General features: G+C 40.1%; 4 protein-coding genes across 4 annotated transcripts in view; 2 read left to right on the top strand and 2 right to left on the bottom strand.

Moving 5' to 3' along the window:
• The window catches only part of itga10 (integrin, alpha 10), a 34,004-nt gene extending 31,635 nt beyond the window's left edge, over nucleotides 1-2,369 (top strand). Inside the window, exons 26-31 of the mRNA XM_008432750.2 lie at nucleotides 152-265; nucleotides 340-447; nucleotides 524-631; nucleotides 716-811; nucleotides 1,918-2,031; nucleotides 2,122-2,369. Coding sequence (XP_008430972.1) covers nucleotides 152-265; nucleotides 340-447; nucleotides 524-631; nucleotides 716-811; nucleotides 1,918-2,031; nucleotides 2,122-2,172 — 591 coding nt within the window. The 3' untranslated portion in view covers nucleotides 2,173-2,369. The remainder of the gene's footprint in view (nucleotides 1-151; nucleotides 266-339; nucleotides 448-523; nucleotides 632-715; nucleotides 812-1,917; nucleotides 2,032-2,121) is intronic.
• A 159-nt stretch (nucleotides 2,370-2,528) lies between these two features.
• On the bottom strand, nucleotides 2,529-8,391 carry polr3c (polymerase (RNA) III (DNA directed) polypeptide C). The gene is made up of 13 exons (XM_008432751.2): nucleotides 8,249-8,391; nucleotides 7,311-7,457; nucleotides 6,759-7,023; nucleotides 5,611-5,897; nucleotides 5,408-5,512; nucleotides 4,434-4,607; nucleotides 4,300-4,351; nucleotides 4,139-4,199; nucleotides 3,908-4,058; nucleotides 3,212-3,313; nucleotides 3,072-3,121; nucleotides 2,841-2,990; nucleotides 2,529-2,746 (listed from the first exon to the last, which is right to left on the bottom strand). Exons 2-13 carry the CDS (start codon nucleotides 7,455-7,457, stop codon nucleotides 2,668-2,670), a joined length of 1,623 nt encoding a protein of 540 aa, XP_008430973.1. The 5' UTR covers nucleotides 8,249-8,391; the 3' UTR covers nucleotides 2,529-2,667.
• An 869-nt stretch (nucleotides 8,392-9,260) lies between these two features.
• On the top strand, nucleotides 9,261-18,643 carry rnf115a (ring finger protein 115a). The gene is made up of 9 exons (XM_008432752.2): nucleotides 9,261-9,374; nucleotides 13,004-13,062; nucleotides 13,270-13,324; nucleotides 13,482-13,765; nucleotides 15,201-15,269; nucleotides 15,357-15,429; nucleotides 15,509-15,602; nucleotides 16,537-16,652; nucleotides 17,638-18,643. Exons 1-9 carry the CDS (start codon nucleotides 9,297-9,299, stop codon nucleotides 17,752-17,754), a joined length of 945 nt encoding a protein of 314 aa, XP_008430974.1. The 5' UTR covers nucleotides 9,261-9,296; the 3' UTR covers nucleotides 17,755-18,643.
• Nucleotides 18,644-20,011: 1,368 nt separating this feature from the next.
• Nucleotides 20,012-22,735, bottom strand: part of LOC103478691 (matrilin-2-like) — a 21,261-nt gene continuing 18,537 nt past the window's right edge. Inside the window, exons 11-14 of the mRNA XM_017309346.1 lie at nucleotides 21,800-22,002; nucleotides 20,404-20,567; nucleotides 20,209-20,325; nucleotides 20,012-20,117 (exon numbers count right to left, since the gene is read on the bottom strand). Of these exons, the coding sequence (XP_017164835.1) occupies nucleotides 20,012-20,117; nucleotides 20,209-20,325; nucleotides 20,404-20,567; nucleotides 21,800-22,002 (590 nt within the window). The remainder of the gene's footprint in view (nucleotides 20,118-20,208; nucleotides 20,326-20,403; nucleotides 20,568-21,799; nucleotides 22,003-22,735) is intronic.

The following is a 22,735-nucleotide window of genomic DNA, read 5'->3' as shown; positions in this document are numbered from 1 at the left end:
AATGATCAGGTACTGAAATGGAAATGAACTAAAACTCGCCCTTAGAAAGACTGGAGACCCATTGATCTTAACTACAAGCATTTAGGGTGAATTTGAACCGTGCTGTTAAGTTGAAGTAAAATTTGTTTTTCTTTTTTGTCTGCTTTTGTAGCTGCTGAACGTCGGCTGTTACTCTGTGAGTAATCTGGAGCTGCGTGTGCTTTTGCCCTCCGTGGCAGCAGAAGACGCAGCCTTCATGACTGTGACGGATGTCTTCACGTACAACGTGAGCGGGCCTTCGCGATTTGTTGTTGCGTGCATCAAATTTGAACGACGTGACATTTTTAAGCTTCCCCTCAGGCCACAGGAATAAAGTGCGGAGTGCTGAGTGACGTAACCCAGCTGAAGCCCAGACAGAAAGACGTTCGTCCCCTTCATCCCGAGAACATGATGCATGATGAAATACTGGTGAGGCTTTTTGATTCGCGAATAAACACCGAGAAGTCATTTCACAGGCTGTAACGTGGCATCTTTTTATGTCCAGAACTGCAGCCGGTCGTGGTGCACGGAGGTCGTCTGTGAGGTGCAGCAGCTCGGTCAGCAGGCGGTGATACGAATCAGCCGCAGAGTTCATGACGACTTTTTCAGAAAAGTGAGTTAACAGAGCGTCACGTGGAAGGCTGGAGTCTTTCCAAATGATGTAAAGTTTGCTCATCCTTTGTGTGCGTCTTTGTAGGTCAAATATAAGTCAGTGAGGATAATTAGCGCCTACAGTCTCTCAGCTCAGGAGACTAACCTCATCACTCTGGGAGCAGGAACAGTCCAGGGGGAGGTAAGACTGCAGAATGCTTCCACCCAGCAAAGGGAGGAGATATTTACGTGCTTTTAATAAGTATTCAGGCTATTTGAAGCTTTAAGCGTTTCATTGTGCTCCAGCTGCAAAACTCACAGTATTTTACTGTATTTTTATGGGATAGTACAGCACAAAGTAGTGGGTAACTGTGACATAGACAGGAAATAGTTACAGCTGCAGGTCTTTTGTGGTATGTTCCTACCAGCTTTGCGCACCCAGAGATTGTTGGTCTTTGCAAAAAAATAACTCAATCTCAGTTACTTTTAGGTATTTTAATAGATAACAGCTATCTTTAATTCAGAGTTTTCACTTGTTCATTCTTGCATGAACATGCTTTCATCTAAACTGTTCCTTTATTAGTCAGGTTGTATCTTTAAATTCATTGTCCTTCAGGAAGGTGAAGCTTTTTTTCCTGGTCTTAAGTCTTTTGTCGGCTTTAACATGTTTTCTTTCAAACATGTTAAAGGTAAAGTCTGAAATTACATTTGTGCCCAGGTAAAGTCTGAAATTAAATTTGTGAGACGTGATAACATTAAACAGGCCATTTATGCTTGAAAACCTTGCAAAAAAAAAAAGTCGGTCAGAAATTTAAATGTTTGCCAGCGGCTGCAAAAGCAAGCTGTACAAACTTTTTTGCATTTATTCACGTCATCTTTGTCAGAAATGAAACGTTGTTTTATGATATAAAATATAGAAATGTGTCAAAAAAGCAGCAACAGCTGGTTGACACATAAGGGAAACTTGTTGCACTAAAATTTATTTAAGAGTACCATGGTAAAGGGGGATGGAACTTGTATCAGCACCTTCCTAAAATAACCGCCTATGGCATTTTTGCAAAAGTGATTTTGGCCAAAACAAAAGAATTTTTGAAAAAAAAAGACCTCAGTCATTATTTTAGGAAGGTGACGATATACAAACCACATTTTTCTGATTTTATTAGAAAAATAAAATGTGACAATAATGCACCACTTCCTGTTTGCGTGTAGAACAAAACACTAATGAGGCTTGCAGTTGTAAGAAGATAAAAGCTGGCTGTGAACACTTCCGCAAAACGCTGTGATTTCCTGACCGTTTTCTCTTTCCAGACTGTCCTGGAGGTGCTGAAGGGCCGAGCTATTCCCATCTCGCTCTGGATTTTGATCGGCAGCATCATAGGCGGCTTGCTGCTACTAGCGCTCATTATATTCATACTGTGGAAGGTAACCTAATGAATCTCTTGCTGGAAGTTCAGAAAATGCATGTTTGTTACCGACCAGGTATTAATCTCAGCTGTCCTGTTGCTCTCAAAGCTTGGATTCTTCACGCGGAAACACAGAGAGGATGAAAACCAGGAGGACTGAGACAGAGTTTACAAAGACGACGACCACCAGATGAGCAGAACCTGCCTTCGAACGGGCAACGTGATGAAGTTCAACTTGAAGAGTTCGACGTGAATCTCCAGGACCAAAGTCAGCGTCAAAAGGGTCCGACAGAAATGCACTGCCCGAGATTTTCAGGGTCAGTAGGGGCAATTATGTAAATTATCTTTTTTTTTTTTAAGCAAAATGTATCAAACTACAGTTATTTTATTTAACTTGCAGACTTTTTCCACAATTTCATATTTTAAACGGTCAGAACAGGTTTTGTTTCGTTGTTTTTTTTGTTGTGTGTGTTTTGTTTGTTTTCTAATGGAATAAAAACAGGTGGGGAGAAAAAAAAAGGTGTTTTGATATTTATTCAGTTGTGATCCACACAATAAAAACAAGAAAAACAACATATTCAGCCAAAGTTAACAGAAACACTAAAGAAATCGTTTTTAAAAATGAAATTCTGAATAAATTCTAACAATTTATGACTCAAGATGTAGACGTGGAGCTGACGTAGGATTCTAAGATGAAGACGGTTTCATCTACTTGGTTCTCTGCTGAATCTAACCTGGAAAAGGACAAGAAAAAAAACAAGAAAAACAGAAACATAAAGAGACTGTTAAGGAAACTGAAAAAGCCCAGTTTCAGTTTTGTCTTCTTACTTGTTGACATGAAGCTTCAAGACGTCCAGCTGCTGCTTCTCGGGAGCAGAGATCATCTCCTCGACTTCGCTCAGCTGCTCGGGCTCGGCCCCGCTGGCCTGCAGAGACGCCAGGATGGCTTCGATTCGCTGAGATTTCTCCAAGAGGCGCCTGAAAACCGACGTGAAAGCAATCGGCCACGATGAGATGGGAACTTAAACCATCAAACCAAATCTTTAGACTAGGACCCACTTGTTTTCTTTGGTCTCAAACAGGCGTCGCTCTATGAGGTTGGCCACAGTCTGCAGGAGAAATGTGTTAGACAAGGCAGAAGAGGCAAAAAAAAGGAAAATATGCGCCAGGATACTTCCAGTCAGATCTTAAGCTCCTACCTTGTAGCAGTTCTGCAGCAGCATCCTGGCGGTTGGGAGCTGGTTGACAGTGTAAAGATAAAAAGTGCGAGACGGAGCAAAATCTGGGGTTTTGGGGATTTCCTGAAGCAGAGGAAGTTTGTCAGACTGGAAAACATTTTTGTCAAACAAGATAAAATTGTGGTCTTTTAATTTACCAGAATGAAAAGTGATAATACTGGATCATTAAATCTGCTTAATTCAAGGTTTATGTAAAAGTGACACAAAAGGTTCCTATAAGTTTTTTATGCAGTTTTCCTGAATTTTCTAAATTTTTTGGCATTTTTTTAAACGAAATCTTCACTTCAGCTTTTAGGCATGTTGATATTAAATAGTGATTTCTTTTCTTAGTGTTATTTTCAGAAATAAACGATGTGACAATGGCCTCACTCTACTGTGAATTTAGCTTCTTTTTTTTTTTAGGTGTTGAACCCAAAAACATGATTTAATTCAATTTTAACCAGTGTGAAATGAACTTAAAAGTAGTTCTTGTAGGAATAACACAGCACAGGTACAAAAAGTAAAGTTTCTGTAAAGCAAAGATTTGGCATCTTTTGCATAATACATCAAATTACAATTGTTAACTTTTATAACTGTGTTCAAAGGACAAATCCAAAATAAAACAACCCAAAAGGGTAATTTTAAAAGTATCTTATTAGTTAAACTGCTGTGGTTCACCTGGAGCTGCACCAGGTTGTGGGACAGCAGCGTGTACAGCATGTCTTTCGCCTCCTTTGCTGGAATCATGGCAAAGTCCTCCACCTGCTTCTGCTCCAGGTGTCTCTTCCGCAGCAACAGGCGGAAGATACGAGCCGACCGGGACCCAAATCTGATCGGCAGACGAAAATGAGAACCGGTTGATAAGTCAGCTCCCAAGAAAGTCACACGTAAAAACCCGAACGGACTCACCTCTCCTGCACGATGGACTCGACCGTGTTTCGAGCCAGGTTTGCAAGAGCTCTGTGCAGATCTGAGAGACAAGTTCAGGAATACGGCCGATTTATCAGATTCACAAACCAGACTGGATAATTCAGTATTTCAGCTTTGGCTCTAACTGCACAAAAAGATACTGACAACAAACATTCCTCCTCCGCTTTCTCCAGTCTTCCCAACAAACTCCATCTGGGAAATAAAGAAGCAGTCGATGGTGAAAGAGATTCATGTGGATAGGAAGTGGAATCGCCCCAGCAGGCACAGTGCGTACCGGGTCGTCCACCAGCAGAGTCAGATACTGATCCAAAATGTGCCTGGGGATGTTGTAGCTGGCTGGGAGGGACCTGAAGATCTCATTGGCAGAGAGCGGCTTAGTGCAGGCAGCGGTGGCCGAAGTGGTCACCTCACTCATCCTCAGGATGGTCCTCACTATTTCACTGCTGGTCTGAAACGTTAGAATATGAACAATCTTGAAATAACTTGATGGATGATGCATTTTCCCTTTGAAATCTAATTTCATAATATAATAATGTGTTCTTTACTAAATCTAATAATAAATGATTAATTGGTGTTTAAAGGAATGAATACACACGAAAATCCAAAGTAAGCATTTTAACTGTCAGAAAACTATAACTATGCTGTTAAATGCAGAGTAAGTCGGTTATAATTTATAAACACTGTACTATTCTCAACTAGCACTTTTTCACTTTTTGTTCAGGTAGAGCCACAATCTTTCATGTATTTGTGGAAATACGTGGAAGAAAAAAAAATGATACATGGTGTTTAAGTCTGAGTCTTTTCTCTCAGTTTCGCACATCCACAGAATGAAAAATCTGGATTTTGACTGGTGCACTAACACATTAACATGACTTCATCCAAATCATGCCTTCTTAGCTCTGGGTGTTTGTCTAAAGATAAACCTCAACACCAGCCTCAAGGACTCTGCATCTTTTCCCAGCATGCAGCTCCATCTATCTTCCCATCAACTCTGACCTTGTTGAAGAAAAGTAATCAAAACTTCAAAAGTATTGTTTTCTGTCCGGTTCACAAATACGCACAATGCATTGTTGGTCTATCACATAAAATCCCGCTGAAAGTTTTTAATACGACTAAGTGTGGGGAAAAACTCCATGGGTATCAATACTTTTGGAGTTGGAAAAGTGAATTAAATTACTGAAATTATTCATTTTAAGTTCACCCTTTAATAGTTTAGTTGTATTTTGAGCAATTCGGTGGAAACCTGACCTGATCCAGCTTATTGGCCACAGCACTGATGATCGCCTGGTCTCTGAAGTGTTGATGGAAACGCTCAAAATTCACCTGCCAGTAAATTCCCTCATCACCGTGTGTCTGAGAAAACAAACAAAAAAAAAACATCCATAGCATTATAAAAACACAGGTATGCAAGTGCTTTTCGAGCTTATTGATAGAACCAAGTAGTCACTGACCTCTGTGTCCATCTTAGCCCTTTTTGCATTCCTCTGGTCCTCTCCGTTCTCGGGGACAAGCTGCCGTTTGCCTCGTCCAATGAGCGAAACATGTGGTACACTGTAGCACTCAGGAAAGCTCTCTGGGGTTGGCGGGGCAACGCTGACAGTGGCTGCAGGAGCCGCAGCAGGAGCGGTGCTTCCTGAAGTTCCTGCTCCTCCCACTGGAGGGCAGCGCTGGAGAAAATGGGTCTCCACCAGTTTGGAGAAGGAGGAAGACACTTCGCTGTAATCCATGCTGTGGCCTTCTATAATGGAAATACACACACACTTTCAACTAGGAGTGGGAATTTGTCCTGTTGTTCATCATTTATTGTAATACACTTTTATCATGATAAGAATTTGAAATGTCGTTTTCACAATAAATTCCAGATTGCAATGCTTAAAAACCCCTAAAACTGTCAGTACTGTTTTATGTCCATATTGTTATTTTCACTATTTTCTAAACTGTTTGTTCAAAGAGAATATCAATAAATACCAATGAATTTGAACATGTGATTAAATGCAGTTAATGTGTGGAGTTTGGTGATACAAATCGCATTTCTTTAAGTGACTCATGACCTAAGGAAAAGTATTACAAATGGGTATGTTTCTGAAGAGCACAAACACTGAAGAGCAGTGTTTCTGTTTGTGAGGCCATGCAGTCACAGCTGTACATTTACTTAAAAAAAAGAAGTAATAAACTGCTCCAATTGTCATTTTTATTGTTATCACAATAGTACTGAAAAGAGGAGCATGCCAGATAATTACTAGTTGGATTATTCATGCAGAGTATTCTTGCTGTTAATTTGCACTGACAGTTTTGCTTGTTTTTCCTGTTTGAGACCAATGATTCATAATTTTTAAGGGCGGATTTGTTTATAGACAATCCACATTACAAATCCATATTGTTTCAGTTGTGTGAAGTGTAAGTTCTTTAGAAATTACACTTTTATTAATCTTTGAGAATATTATTAAATGGTCTAAAGATCTACATTTATCGCAATAATTTCAGGGACAATTCGTCATCAAGTAAAAGGTGCTACTGCGATAGCCCTAACATTAAATTCAAAAAGCTTTTGAACCAAGAATACTGCAGCTAAAGAATTCTGGTGGACACAAAAACCGACCCTCCATGTTCTGCGTGAGTCGGTCTGCGACTGTCTTCACCGTGCTGCTCATCGTCATGTGGCCACGCTGCAGCAGCTCCTCAATGATCAGCTCGCCCGTGTCGCCGTACAGCGTTTTGGCCGTGTAGATGTAACGCGGGTAGCGCAGAACTCTCAGGATCCGATCGCAGCAGGCCTGGTACTCTGTGGGGCTGCCCGGTCCTTTACGGCCAGAGGTGAAACAACAAGCCCCATGTTGCACAAGCACGCACAGACACTTCTTTACCTTTAATGAAAAAGAAACATTAAAACTCACCCATCATCCCTGAGTTTCTTCTACACTTTGAGAGACAACATTGATAATGATGTAATAACGCAGTAACATCTAAGTGTTTTGAGTTTATTTTGTTCAAGTCGAATATTATCCGCCATAATTTACAAACTAAAAAGTAATAATAGTAGCTAATAAGTTGAGAAAAAAAATAAACAGCTTGAATACATCACCACAAGTCGTTGGTGGCAAAATTTAAATGATAATCATAATTATAGGCAGAAAATGTTGGATAGCCGCACCAAATCCACCGAGAGGTTGGTTTCTTGGACGATGGTCCTCAAGTTCTGTGCTCCACTTCGGAGCAGGTGAGTTCCCACTTTCTCCACCATCTCTCCGAAATGCTCCTGCAGCAGGAGGCCACACAGACGGATCTCCTGGGCCGTCATCTGCATAAAGGCAAGAATAAATACACACAGAAGAAGGTGCTTTAGTGAGAAGAGACAAAAATTGAACTTTCAGTCCAATATTCAGAGTGCCATGTGCAGTGCTAAATACATATATACACCACTCTTGAAGAGCTGCAAAAGTCTTGAGACTGGGGAGGAGGTTCACCTTCCAGGAGGACAAGGACTGTAAACATACAGCCAGAGCTACAAGCACAGGGTTTTAATCAAAGCCAAATTATGATCCAGTCAAAGCCCCAGACCTAAAATCAATTGAGAATATGTGGCATATTTGGGGGACCCTAATTTAAAGCAGCAGCAGCAGCAGCAGCAAAAAAAAAAAAAGTTTAGCAACATAACTCGAAAGATTTGTAGCTGCAATTGTGGCAAAAGAAGATGTTGCACAATACACGGTTTGTGAAAGAAATTGAAAAAAAAAATCAACATTTTTGCAAGGAACTGCAATGTAAACAATTTCTTATGTCAATTCATTGGATTTGCATGCGGCAAAACGAGGTAGAACGAGTATAGAACTGCAGCTGTTACAATAAGATGAATTGCCAACAGATTATTGTTATTTAAGGCATAAAATAAATACATCCAAGTAAGTCCAAACTCTCTAGACTGCAAAGTTACACTGACGCCTCTTGTAACGTAAGTCTGTTAGTCAACTACGGCTAAAGACCACCGCCTTAAAACTTGCTCCTTATGATGTCAGTGAATGTACGAACATTGTCGCACGTGGCCTGTAAGGCTACAAGCAACAACAACTTGAGCGTGTTATTAGCACTAACCTTGCACACGGATATCTGTCAGGACAGGATAAACCTTCGCCTCTATGCATCCCAAACACTGTAGACTTCGCACACATGCGACTCGTCGATGACAACACAGGAGCACTTCCGCTACCCAGGTTTGCTCGTCGGTGTCTCGCTGTGGTGGAGCGCCGCTTGTCGGCCTGGAGAAGTATGGTAGACCAAATTATCACATAATACAATTATTAGGCAGCCAAGTTCATCTGTGTTAAAGTTAGTTGAGTTGCAGGCTTTAGATTTTTGGAGCAATGCTTCTCAAACGGTATTGGGATTTTTTTTTTTTATAATCCAATGTCCCAGTTCTTTTCCACGCCTTTACCAATTAGCTGGGATTCGTTTGGTGTACTTGATGTTCTTACTTTAAATGTTGTTTTCACGAGTAACGTTTCCATTAGAGCAAAAATGTTTCAATGTTGGTAGATGTATTAAGTTATCTGAGAATTACAGTTGTAGGTGTGTCACACTTCCTAAAACGCTTGACCTAAATTGTTGGATCGCATTTTCCTAAAAAATAACCCAACATGCAGTTTTCTGAGCATTTGCTATTTGAGTAGTCCTAATATAAAGTCCTAATAGTTTCTGTACAACTCAGATTTTTGGAAGTTTGTTCCAGAGCTAAGGGTATCATCCCACCCTTTTCGTTGGTTGAGCTCTTTTCTGTAAAGCAGTGATGTGATTTCATCAGGAGACGTCCTGTTTGATTTTTCTGACCAGGAATTTTGCACTTAAAAGTCAAAATTCTTGACTTTTAAGTGCAATAAAACCCACACAAAAAAACCCTCCACATGAATGAAAATTTAAAAAGTAATAACAATAAAATTTGTTTACCTACTAAATGTGTGGATAGTCCAGGACACATTTCTAGATATTTTTAATTTCAAATCTTATAAGCAACGCTATTGTAGTCTACAGAGTGGAGTAGGAGAATGTGATTTGATTATATGCTACAACTACCTGCCATACACGGCCGACAGCTGTCTTCGGTTGGCGGAGGACCGACGTCAGTGTTTGTGCTTCTTTGGGGAAGATGGCGGAGGCTGCGGCTGTTCCCCCGCATCGGTTTTTCTGTCACTGTTGTAAGGGAGAGGTAAACCCCAAACTCCCGGTAGGTCAGATGACTTTAGTTTATGTGCCGTGTTATTTTGTGGCGTACTTGGGCTGACAGCGCTGCCTGCCGGAGAATGTCTGATTCTTTCTCCTGCTTGCTAAAGCTAAACCCTGCTAGCCTGGTAGCGCTTGTTAGCCCCGTTTGTTGTTGTTGTAAACTCGCAAAATAAACTCCTGTAAAGGTTTTATTTTAGTAAAAAAAACAGACTTTAAAAGCAAACACTGTCTACTTTTGAAAGGTTTAAACGTCTAACATGGTTATGCCAAAACTCTGCTTAAAGATTTGCTTAAGATGCTTTAGATATGTTGTTCGCGATATTTCTACCAGTCAACAGCAACAACCGAGAGAAAAGCTGTTAACTAATTGATCAAAGATAACTTTTTTAAAATTAGCTAACAGAAAGTCGACAGTTACTGTTTCTGATTTAAAAAATGTATTATTGACAGGACGAGTTGGGGAATTTTCCAGAGTGTACACTTAAAAGTGTTTAGTTTCAGTTTTGTTATCAAAAGTAGGAGTGAACTGACAATAAGTGAGCTATTTACGGTCAACATTACGATACGTAGAATATATGTTTTATTTCGGCTCATGTATTTTTGAAAGACTTGGAGTAAATCCAAGCTTAATCTAAGAAACGTGGTCACACTAGTCTCTGTTCCATATTGCCATATAGTCTTTGAGAACTATAAAATAATATGGTAGAATAAGACCGTTCAATATTTTTCTCTATCCTCGCCGCCCAGAGTTATTAGTTATATTATCAATACTAATAGTTTTCATATGTTTTATTTTAAGCAGCATCTCTGTAAATACCAAGTTTCCCCCAGTATCTTCTTGAGATATTTAAACTCCTGCCTTATCTCAGAGAATTTCAAAATGCTGCCAACATTTCCAGATCTCACATATTCCATGATAGCCAGAGGTTTAAAGTGCAAAAACATCCACCAGAGCAGCTTTGCTGTAATGTTGAGCCTTCCTGTTAGCTGATGTTGACGCTTCCTGTTGAAGCAGCCTGAACGAGTAGCTCACACACCTCTGTACAAAGTAGTTTCCTTTTTAAGTACCTACTTGCGCTTTTGATTTTCATCAGACTTGATTAAAACAGCCAACTTTGAGTCTTCCTGCATCAGTAATCACTCCCACTATGAAATGACTGGATGTTGCACCTCGGCTTTTCAGTCATATTTTTAAGTCCCTGTTTTTTGGTGCATCTCTAGATCATTTTCAGTTGTCAACATTTTTTTTAAATTTAAATTCAGTTCCCACTGACATGAATGAAAACTGCGGGGTGAAATCAGATATATTTATTTTTAAAATACACATATCGCCCTTTCTCTTGTTGTTACACATTTCATCTCAGGGCGACACTCCCCTGATTGTCTGACCAACTGTAGTTGAAATTGTTTTTCTTACCCTGTTTGTTTATTTATTTATTTTACTAATTTTTTCAATAAGTTATAACAAAGTGAAGCTTATAAAAAATGTGGATAAGCTAATACTTGACTATAATCAGTCAGATAAGCTAATCACTGTTTCATAAAATCACATTTGTATTGTGTTTATTAACAACACTTATTATTAGAGTTTTACATCCTGAGCTTCATTTGAATCTTTATTTTTATCTATTGCATGTTATTCATCTTTCTACCCCGTCACTCACTCAAAATAGGTTTGCTACTTTAAAGGTTACTAAGTGCTTCTAACATGTCAGTCAGCCGGATGACTACAACACCCAAGTATCGCGGCACACTACCTCGGTACTTCCCAAGTATCATTTTTCATTCATCTAGGATCATGTGCGCATGTATAAAACAGAAAGGATAAACTGGGCAAGTGACACACGACTGGCACAGTCTGGTTTTGCTAATTGTGCACTTTCAGATCCTAATGTTTGTCAAATCAGACTAATGAGATGTAACTCCTGGAATAATGTCACGCATGTATGGAGAAATTTATATCATTTTTCCAAATAAAAGTCCGTTATGAGCTGAACACCTTTAAATGCAGTTTCTTATGCGGGCGGCATTGATCCGATCATCTCCTCGTTGTCTGCATGTTCTGAATCTCGGCTCGGCCCAGTTTTCATGGCTGGAAGGCCGTGGCTTTCATTAGGAAAGGGACATCTGAGCGACGGTGGTGTTTTCCTCGTTCTGTCTCACTAACACTCAAGGCGTGGTCGGCCAGACCAGCTCTACCTCCTGGGTTGCATTCAGAAAACACTGGCTGTCATTCAAAAAAAAAAAAAAAAAAAAAGGGTCTGATATCATCTGCCAATGTCCTGTTGTTAATTTAATCAAGTAAAAATACGTTGAGATGTTTTTACACTGGAATCTGTAAAAGTGTTTTCAGATAACATCTCAAAAAGTGGAACTGGTGTCTTTTTACTTTTGTTTTTCTTGCTGTGTTTATAAAGGTATATGATACAAAGATATTGGATTACGACATGGAACGTTGAGAATAACTTACATTTAAAGCAAAGTTTATTTATATGCTTCTGTATGTTTTGTCAGCAAACTTAAGTGGAGCCAGAAAGAAAACATTTACAATCCAAATTATCTAAGACTTTGTAGTCATATGTGTGGATCCAGGTAGTGAAGTTTTCAAATTGCTACGTATGTAATACGAGTCTTTTACTGTTTATTTTCTTCCAAAAATTATTGGCTGATTGGGATTTACACGTTTATAAATTAGTCTCATTAAATGTCAGTACATTTTATTTTATTTTTAAGTTTTGAGCTGTTCCACGTTGACTGTCCAGTTGAAAGAATATGTTTATTTAGAAAAATATGTAATTTAAAATATAATATCTGAATTTGGAAACAACAAATTTTAAAGGCTTTTTTTTTTATGAGGATCATTTTGCTCAGTGTTGATCTGCGTTCTCACACGTCTTTTATTTTCATGCTTTGCCTTCGGCTCTATTAAATTAATTTTATATAAATAGCATGCATGTTACCTGAGTGGTGTCGATTTGCTTTCAAATTAAAGTACAATTTTGGAGGCTAGCTAAGTAGTCTGGTACTGAGTGCTCTGGAAGTTTTAGGTATTAAATGTCAGCTGTCCAAGACACAACTTTGCAAAATAAAAAAGACAAGTGTATATTTTTTTTCCTGTATCCCATAATCATTTTTCCCTCTCAATTTTAGTTTGAATCTTTTTGAAATAAATATGAATTCACTTGGAAATACGCAGCCACATACTTTTTCCTGAACCTCGTGAATGTCACTAGTGTAAGAATAACAAATATTTATTGGTTCCATCTTCTTCCACCTAAAACAATGCCTCCTTATTTGTTCCTCTTTTTTTTGTCCTATTTTGTAGGACCTATTTCCCTCGTTTAGCCCAATCATAACACCTAAACCTGGATTACTCAAGCCCAGTTTATGAGATTTACAATCTCGCGACTTTTAGATGCATCTTCTCCCCAACACACCTGAGTTAAATTGACTGAATTCCCTCATCAGCTCCGCAGAGCCGTAATAACGACCCATTAATGTGATTAAGCTGCATTGGAGAAGAAGTGTATCTGGACTGGACTTGGCCGTCCGTGGCCTAAACAAACATCTTCAGCTCCTGGTGATCTGTATGAAAATGTCTGACTCAGCCTTTGTTTTGCCTCCTTCCAGGAATACATCTGTCCAAGATGTGATTCGGGTTTCATAGAGGAAGTAACAGAGGACTCCAGGTATGAGGCTTTTCTGCCGCTGCTTTAATTGTCCATATAAGTAATCGTGTTGATGTCGAAGTGATCGGACTTTAGGCTGAAGTTCCGTTTAAACTGCTCATCGTGTAGTCTCGTTCCAGGATGACTTTAAAGTTGTAAATAAATGAGGGGTTCGGTGTACGTTCATAATAATGTGTCTTTTGTCCCTTTGTGCGCTGCTTCCCTCAGTCTCCTAGAGGGCGGCGCTAATGGGCTAGATGACACAGCCACACAATTTGCAGAGGTACAGGTTTTTTGGGAGGGTCGTAGAAGGAACACAAACAAACTAACATCCATGATGTTTCAGTTTGTCGTCTTCTCTTCTTTTGACCCTTACTCCTTATTGTTTTCTACGTGTAATTTCTCATACTAACCCTTCTCTGTTGCTGACATCTTTGTAGCTATGGCACCTTTTGTTACTGGAGCGGCCATTTACAACAGACAGAGACAGTCCTGACTCCGAGCACCGGCTCCCTGGAGGCCGCCTGACGGGCTTCGGTGATCTGGGAGGGCTGGGAGGCGGATCGATTGGGGGATCTGTCCCCACAGGACTGGGAGGATCCATGGGGGGTCTGCTGGGATCCGGGGACACCTGGGGGCAAGGGCGTCCGCCTCGTTTAAGCAGCCAGAGGAGATACAGATCCAGAGGCAGCAGCAGGCCAGATCGCTCACCAGCGGTTGAGGGGTAAGTAGTTTCTACCGCCCGGCTCGGTCCTCTCCCTCCGTGCCTCCCGTTAGTTTTGCTCCTATAAGCCTAGTTTCCAACAAACGGCGGCGGTCGAGACATGTTGCAGCTCCAGAGCGGTCGCTGGAGTCGCTCACGGCTGACGTACAGAATGATTTGCTGCAACTTGTCGGATGTTTCAGGGCAGCCCTGCAGTTCTCTGTGCTGTGTGTGCAGTAGCTAAATACGAGATGACTTTCACAGCAAAAAGCCACATGCAGAGTCCCAGATCACACATAACTTGCTGCATAAGGCTAGAAATCAACTGATCAAATGAAATTAACCAGAAATAAAAATGAAACATGTTTTTGGTTGGTTTGTCTCCAAAGACACTGATCTTGATCCTCATACAATCATTTATATTTTTTTAATTGATTTTGGCTGCTTATTTTGCTCAACTAAAGAAACAAAAAAAAATCTGAATTTAGCATTATAACTGGAGCCAATTGTGTCTTTGTCTTCTCATAGCAAAGTTCTTGAATATACGATTTAAAATGGATTCTTTGCTACGTTGTGTTTTCCGAAGACGAGTTCATCCTTTTAGGAGATAGTCATGGAGACGATGCTTCTTATCAAGAGTTGCAGAAAATTTCCCTTTTACTCAATATCTGTTGGCAGTACTCAAAATATATGCTTCATTGATCATGGAGGGTGATTTCTTTACACATGTAGTAAAATAACAAGACACAAAATATATTGAGAAGATTGGAGTAAATGAAGAGAACGTACAAAGAAGATATATTTGTGAAAGCAAACAAAACAATCTTTTTGGAGTGTCTGCTTTGCTCAGCAGTTTCAGTGAGAATGTTTAAATGCTTCTTGAACTGCAGACCCCTCCTCTTATCTGATATCTTATTGTCTTTTACATGATTCAGACTCCAGACAGTCATGCCTGTCAGGGATGTTGGGCTGTGGTGTTGGGCAAACCTCCAACAACGTTAACAAATGTTGCAGTAACAATATGACTTGCAATAAATAAGCAACTAAACATTGTTTAGGTTTTAATTGTAAAAGCTACTTTCAGACAACATCCGCCGTTTTTGTTACTCAAACAAGTTAGTTTTAGTTTCATAATGATTTTATCTTCTTAAACCGGCTTATTGAACTGCTTATTACAGTTTAGGCAGTTCTTCACAATATGCATATTATATACAGTGATATTGCAATGATGGATAAATTTGCACTATATTGCGCATCCCATGTCTGCTTGAGCATTAAAGTGAAAAAGCAGCCAAAGTCCAAAGAAAATCTTTGATTCGTTTCCAGAAATATTAATGGAATTTCTGACATGTAGTTTAATTTAAAAGGAAAATCAATCAGTTGTCTTCCAGCTATAATGAGTCTTGCATTTGGTTCTAACTTTTGTTGTTGTGTTTTTTTGTTTTTTTCCTTACAGGATTGTACAGCAGTTTCTAGCTGGACTCTTTGCCAACTCTGGAGTTCCCGGCTCACCTCCTCTGTCATGGTAAACCTAAGCGGCTTCGCCGGAGCCTCAGCGTTGCTTTTCTAACACTGTTCATCTCCAGCTTGGCTGCTCCTCTGTCTCTTACAGGACGGGGATGCTGCACTCTAACCCAGGCGATTATGCCTGGGGGCAGGGAGGGTTAGACGCTGTCATAACGCAGGTGAACTCCTTTTCTTACCACACTTTCACTTGTTTTTACCCTCGAGTTTACCTGTGTGTGTGTGTGTGTGTGTGGTTAGTTACTAGGTCAACTGGAGAACACAGGCCCTCCTCCAGCGGAGAAAGAGAAGATTTCTTCCCTCCCGACTGTCAGTATAACTCAGGAACAAGCAGGTCTGTCATATTTCCTGCCTTTTAGTTTCTGACTTTGTCCTTAAAGTTGACCATAGCTGTGCTTGAGTTGTCAGTTTTATCCCTTTCCATGGACAGCGGTTACTTTATTAGGGCTGTTTTTTTTAAATATTTTTTGGACATGGCTGCTAAGTTTTTAAACTAGTTATTAAATCTAGAGGCTTTACTCTATATGTTTTAGTGCTGTTCACATACACAGAACCACTTTAATGCATTACTATGAGGTCTTTTTTCCTTTTATTGAGAAAATCTATATTTAATTAGTATTTGTTTATATGTATCTTTTAGAATCAGAATGAAATGACTCTGGTCAGCTTTCTACAGTCATATTTTTGGGGAAACATTTTTTATTTATTCTTAGGAGTATTTTAAGTTTGGACAGATATTTCAAATGAAAGTGAAGTAAAATGTTTCCTATTGCCATCATTGCTTAATTATAGAAATAGGAAACAAAATGAGGACTTCAGCTGATTTTTTACATTTAACACGAGCAAATTTAATATTTATTGTATTTAAAGTCTCACAACAGTACAAATATATTCCATGGCTAAAAATCAGTGTATATTATTGTATTTAAATTTCAAAATGGGTCAACAATTGATTGAGAAATCCAGTTAATTGTGGGATTTTTAAACGGAAAGACTGTGGCTAATAAAAACCTCCTAAACTCTGTTTAGGGTCAAATATTCATTAACCTAAAAGAGATTAACAGTTTATCCCATTAACTAATTGCAGGGTACCCTTTGTAACTTTGTCTTTTTAGAGTTTAACTTGCACTAAACTCCTTATCTTTGAATTGTAAATAAAGAATAAGAAGCTCATAAGTAAACAACAACACAAAAATCACAAAAGCGAAGTGTTTTTTTTTTGTTCTATCAGTGAAAACTGAAGCATGTTTTCCTCTTCTCTCCTGCAGATTGCTGTATGGAATGCCCAGTGTGCAAAGAGGACTTTGCAGTGGGAGAACCAGTCAGACAGCTACCCTGTAACCACTTCTTTCACTCAGACTGTATAGTACCATGGCTGGAAATGGTGAGTCACCATACAGACAGCAAGCATATGATTCATTTGCTGTTCTTGGGCGGGGGGATCCAGGGGAATCCAGATGTAAAACCGTATTCAAACCAGGATAGAGCAAAAATAATTTATAATCATAACAAATTTCCATGTGCAAGATCAGTATCAGAAAGGAATGATTAGGTTTGCAATCGTACAGTACTTTTAAAGACCATTCTTAACCCTTAAAGCTTTTCATATTTTACCAATTTCATTGGGATTTTATGTACTGGATGGAAAGACACAGATGAGCACGTAATCATATATTAGTGCATTTCTAAGTTTAAGTTTGTGGGAAACTGATTTACAGTGGAGGAAAACTGTGAAGGAAGGCGTTCTGGTCAAATGAGAGAGAAAACTAAAGCTGAACACATCACCCCCATGAGGAAATATAGTCGTGGAATGGCCCAGTCAAAGTCCAGATCTGAATACTGCTGAGAATCCGGGTTTCAGCAGATTTTCAGCAGATAAAATGCTGTTCAGAGACGTTCTCTATCCAGTCTCGCTGAGCTAGAGCTAATTTGCAAAAAGATTAAAACATCCCTCTAGATATGCAATGTGAGACAGAAAGTGGTTCCTATAAAGTGTTCACTCCAGAGACAGAACGAATGAATACATACGTATGGGATGTTTAGCATTGTCCTCCTGCTTTACATATGTGTGTTAAAATCCATTAAAGTTGGAGGTTTAACATGATAAATCAGAAAAAGTTAAAACGGCAGGCTAACTTGCTGAAAGTTGGTGTTCATATTAACTCGATTTTTCTAATTGAAAAATAGTCGTGTACTAATCTCCATTGACGCCCACTGAAATTAGTTTGATTTGATTAAAGCTCAGTTTGTAAGTTGAATTAATGTGTAGGTGAGAACATGCTGCACTGTTTAGTTTGACAGTAGTAACACCATATTTTGGCCGAACTGCTGCGATCTGATGTCTGCCTGCTTTTCCCGTGGTTCTGCAGCACGACACGTGTCCAGTGTGTCGGATGAGTTTGAACGGAGAAGACAGCAGCAGCCAGCCCTCAGAGTCCCCCTCGCTCTCCACGGACCCCCGCACACAGGAGAGATGGTCTTTTTGAGACACCGCAGCTGTCTCATCCTCAGCTTTCCGTCACATACATCCAGGAAAAAAAAGAAAGAAAACGCTTCTCATTTTCCCCGTTTTCTCTCTGTTCCTGTCATCATATTTTCAGTCACTTTGTATATTTATTTTCTATTTTTAATGCCTTCTTCTTCAATCATGTATCCTCTTAAAGACGTCTTAATTTGTTGTCGTTTGCTTAATCTATTTTTGTCGGGATAGAGCAGCCTAGATTGACCCTCATCTCGCCCCCGTTCTTTTTCCGCTTCCACTTCTCGAGCAAAACTTTGCCACTCGTTTCTCTCGGCGTGTCGCTGAAATTCTCTTGACGGAGGGAAAAAGACTTTATTTCTTTGCCGTTTCAAAGACACAGAATCCTGTAGCTGAGCCCCTGTGAAGGCACGAGGAATATTCGTAACAGCAATTCTGCTCAGTTATTTTACAGTGATTACCAGGAAAATGTTGATCTTTTAAATTTAATAGGAATCCGGGTAAAAGAGCCACAAATAGAAGCTGTAACGTCAGATCAGAGGAAGCATTTTTTTAAGCCCTCCTAACTCCTCTCTGTCTGAAACCGTACATGAAATGACATTTTTCAGTGTTTCGCCCCCGTATCTCATGCTTAAGATGTCATAAACTCCTCCTGGTGTATATATTAAATACAAATGACATCCCTCTCTCATTTTAGTCCTCTGTTTATGGCAGTCTTCTTTTGATTCACATTTTTATCACTTATTTTGATGTAAATAATTTTAGTCCTTCGACTTAAGGTTTGCAAAGAAAAAGACATTGAGAATGGCAACACAAATGTGAAATACATGGTTTATGAAAACTGTATATTATAAATATAAAATGTTTATGATGTATCAATAAATTGACAAAAAATGTTGCTTGCTTACAATGCGTTTAATATTGATTGATAAACATTTTGAACAGTGTGCTTTACACACAATAAAAGAAGGCATTTATCAGCTTTGTTGATCAGAAAGATCATTAGTAGCAGGACAAGGCACCAGCAGTGCTTGTGAATAAATCACTTTCATTTATTGCTGTTGCTTATTAAAAAAATTGCTTCACAAACTCAATTAAAACGTGCTGAGGTTCTTTGGAGTTATTTAAATAACTAGTGACAGTAATTGTGCGAAACAGAAATATGTTCATAATAAAACCGACACTGGGTCTGCTCCTTCAGCCGACTGGTGAAATGTAGGGAAAGCCAGTAGGGACATTATGCCTGCGTGAACCTGTTGATGCTGAATACATTCACATTCGTAGTGCAAAACAAATGAGCATATTTGCTGATGGCAATGAATCAGCTTGTAGCAGATCGATATTCATCTCAGAATTTGGGCTACGAACTGTTCAAGTGGACAATTAGCTTAGCAACGATTTATGACAAGAAAAGTCGAAATCAAGTTGTTTGATGTTCAAACTTTGCCATTTGATTTGTGAACCCATATTGGAGTTTTTAACAAACCTCAACTGTCTTTGCTAGACTGCAGTTATCTGTAGATTAATAGTTATTAGGGCTTATAAGTCTGATGTCAAATTTAAAGATAAGCTTATATCCTATTAGCCGGGGTTTAAAACCAACACCTTTCACGTGGCTCGTCCCCAATCACCTCACTGCCTGGGTTGCTTCACCAAATAGCCAAGGTGAAAGATAAACAGTCTTGCTGAATGAGATCCACTTGACAAAACACAGCAAAACTGACGAAAGGATTCAAATATAGGTCTTGACTGGAAAAAGAAATCCAGTACAATACATCTAGAACTCAAACTGCTCCCGTTTTAAACCCTGAGTGGCCCCGTATCAAATCTTCAAAAGCAATTAATCTCCACATGTAAACACTGGCTGGGCGGGTAAGTAGCGGCCTCTACTCATAACGTTGCGACATCTCAAGTAAGCAGGATTGTGAGAATAAACAAATGAAAATATGACGACATGAAGTTGTGATGAAGTTCGATCTTTTCCAGTGCAGTTTTCCTATTTCTTTAGGAAATAACTCAAAAATGAAAACTAGACCAAATCATTTGCGTACACATAATGTGCACGATGTCTGAAGATTTTGTCACAAACAGATTCAGCATAGTCTTAAATTATATTAGCTGACGTAAAGAGCGGACCCCCTCTGAGTGTGCCGGCATGTAAATGGTGCAGACCCTAATGAAGACGCAACAGTTTGATGCGGTTAATAAATGGTTGTTGTGTCCGCAGTGCTCAGAGAAGCTTTAAAGTGCGTCAGTGTTAAATCTCAGTGTGCGTTCCAAGCCGCCGTGAGCAGCGAATGGGCCGGCGCGGTGCAGGGAATGTAACCCACAGCCGGATCCCACACCTCAAACTGAATGGCTGATGATGACCTGAAGCACACAAACACACACACACACACACAAAGCAGGTTAGTATTTACCACTAAACGGCACTAATTAGAACTTATTTCTTCATTAGTACCTGTTGAGAACGATGAGAACCACAGAGCCGTCTGGTCTGACGAAGGCGGAGAACTCTAGCTGTGTCTTTGCACTAGCGGACACGCCCACCCTCTGCGACCCCTCCCACAGGAATGCACTGTTTACAAAGACTACACATAAGGATCTCGCTGTAAAAAATCTATAGGGAAAATGCGGAAGAAAAAAAAAACGTCACCTAAAGTGGGCCATGCTGTAGAAAGTTGGCTGTTTGTAAAAGACGTCCCGCTTGGCGTCTACTATGACGGGGCTGTCCACAAAGTTCTTCACCCAGTTTGGCCCACCAGTCTGATCCAGTGCCAGGTTCCAGTCAGTCCAACCCACAACGTAATGATTTAAGTCCTGAAACAGAGAAAACACACTCGTATCATATGTCCTCTGAAACTGTAGTAGTGAGAAGTGTATCTTCCTGAAATGAATCTGCTAACTAGGCATTTACAGTGTCTTGTTACTACAAACACACACCGGAGATTGGAATATAATATGATGGACCACCGCAAAGTACGGGATGCGCCTTACCCTGCCAGCATGCCTAGGTGGGCCCCATGTGGGGGAAAGGAGGGCTGATATATGGGGCCACCGTGGAACCCGCGGACAAACCCATATGGGACCCATATGGTCTGGCCTCCTTTCCCCCACATGGAGCCCACCTAGGCATGCTGGCAGGGTTAACTGAAATTAAGAATGAACATGTTTTTAAAACGTTTTTACAATAGTGCGATGTGCATTTTGTATGTACCCCTCTTCCCGCTGACATTTCTAAATAAAATCTAATGTAACAGCATCCAGAAGACGATAAGTTGGAGCCAAAGCTAGATGAGTGGTTCAGTCAAAGTCCAGACCAAAATTCAACTGAGAATATTTGGCAAGTCTTGAAAACTGACGTTTACACATTTACTCCTTCTAGTCTGACTGAATAGAAGGAAGAGCAGGCAAACATTTCCATTTCTAGCTGTGTGAAAAAAATGCCCAAAGGACTTCCGACTGTTCCTCCAGTAAAAACTGATGCTGCAGATATCGAGTACGTAGACGTGCAATGCTTTTCAGATTTGTCTTTCTAAAATTATTTGAAAACCCAAGCATCACTTGCCGTCCACTACACATTTACGCTTTACCTTTCATCCGTCCCATACAACCCCAGTAAAGCGCATTAAAGTTTTAGCATGTAACACCGACAGAGAGGTGTGACCAGGATCAAGTTCTTCTTGACTCAGGCTACGTCTAATACCTGAATGAGCACAAAATGAATGGAAGGACTCCAGTTTCCCCCTGCGAAAGTGAAGTAAGATGACACAGAACACCAGTTCCAGCTTGCTCTGCAGCCCTGCAGGCAGTTGCTGTAGTGTGTGTGTGTGTGTGTGTGTGTGGGGGGGTGCGTGTGTGTGTGTGTGTGTGTGTGTGTGTGTGCGTGTGCGTGTGTGTGCGTGTGTGCAGCAGAGTGTAACATTTAACCTGCACTGCAGTGTGGAAGGGAAGGGAGACGCGCCTCTCCGGGACGACTCGCTGCATGTCAAATCTGACGTCTGCAACAAGCGGATCTGACTGAACAAGCACCGACCCTGAGATGAGCTCACCTCTAGGATGTCATGTGCGTACTGCTCCGCGTGGTCCCAGCTGCCCAGCTTCACCCCGCGGTCCACTGAGCTCCAGCCCGCACAGGCCTCCGTGCCAAACAGATAGTACTCCGGGAACAGCTGGTGGGTGGCTCCCAGGCTCGCCTCTGCAGGGACGAGACTGTCCAGGTACCAGTGCACCGCCACGCCGTGGATGTATCGTGCTGCATGAACATCACTGAGAACCTGGAGGGCAAAAAAAAAAGAAGATAATTACTGCAACTAGAAGTTTATTAGTCTGATCAAATAATCTGTAATGAATCCGTCTAATTTATGCCACAATTGAGATGACAATTGTGGCATAAATTCGAGAGATTCAGTGAAATCTGTTCATTCGACAGTTTCCATATATTGAACTGACTTTTAGTTACTGTTAGTTACCGAAACGAGTGAATTAATGTTCTCACGCACGTTTCTTTCCCTGCAGCACTGCTATTCAACTAAATTGCTCACATTTACTGAAAGGCAACATATATACTTAGGCATTATATGAGTATATGGTCATACATTTTATAAACTAGTAGGATATTTTCTTTTTTGTTTTTACAAATATTGACAAGGCAACGAAAAGACAAAGTGGCTAAATTATCACAGATGACCTGCATTCAAAGACGGTATATAAATACTGTGATGAAGATTTAAATATCTATTGCTATATATCTACATCATATTTCTATTTCACATGTCATATGACTATTAAAGGTTTAGTCACATGACAGATTGCTGTCAGTAAAAACAATGACCTGCTCTTACAGGCCCAGTCTTTCTCTGCTGCCCCCTCTCTTCCCTAGGGGGCAGTAGAGAACAACATGTAGGCGCTGGGAGGAAGAAGAGCGAGAAAAGTGTCCGGTTGTTGTGGGGAGCGCAGTGTGTTAGTTTTAGGGAAGTTAGCTGTTC

The sequence above is a fragment of the Poecilia reticulata genome, linkage group LG16, assembly GCF_000633615.1.
Source record: "Poecilia reticulata strain Guanapo linkage group LG16, Guppy_female_1.0+MT, whole genome shotgun sequence".
Taxonomy (NCBI): Eukaryota; Metazoa; Chordata; class Actinopteri; order Cyprinodontiformes; family Poeciliidae; genus Poecilia; species Poecilia reticulata.
The sequence above is the reverse complement of the archived record's forward strand: the minus strand, read 5'-3'. Positions and strand labels throughout refer to the sequence as shown.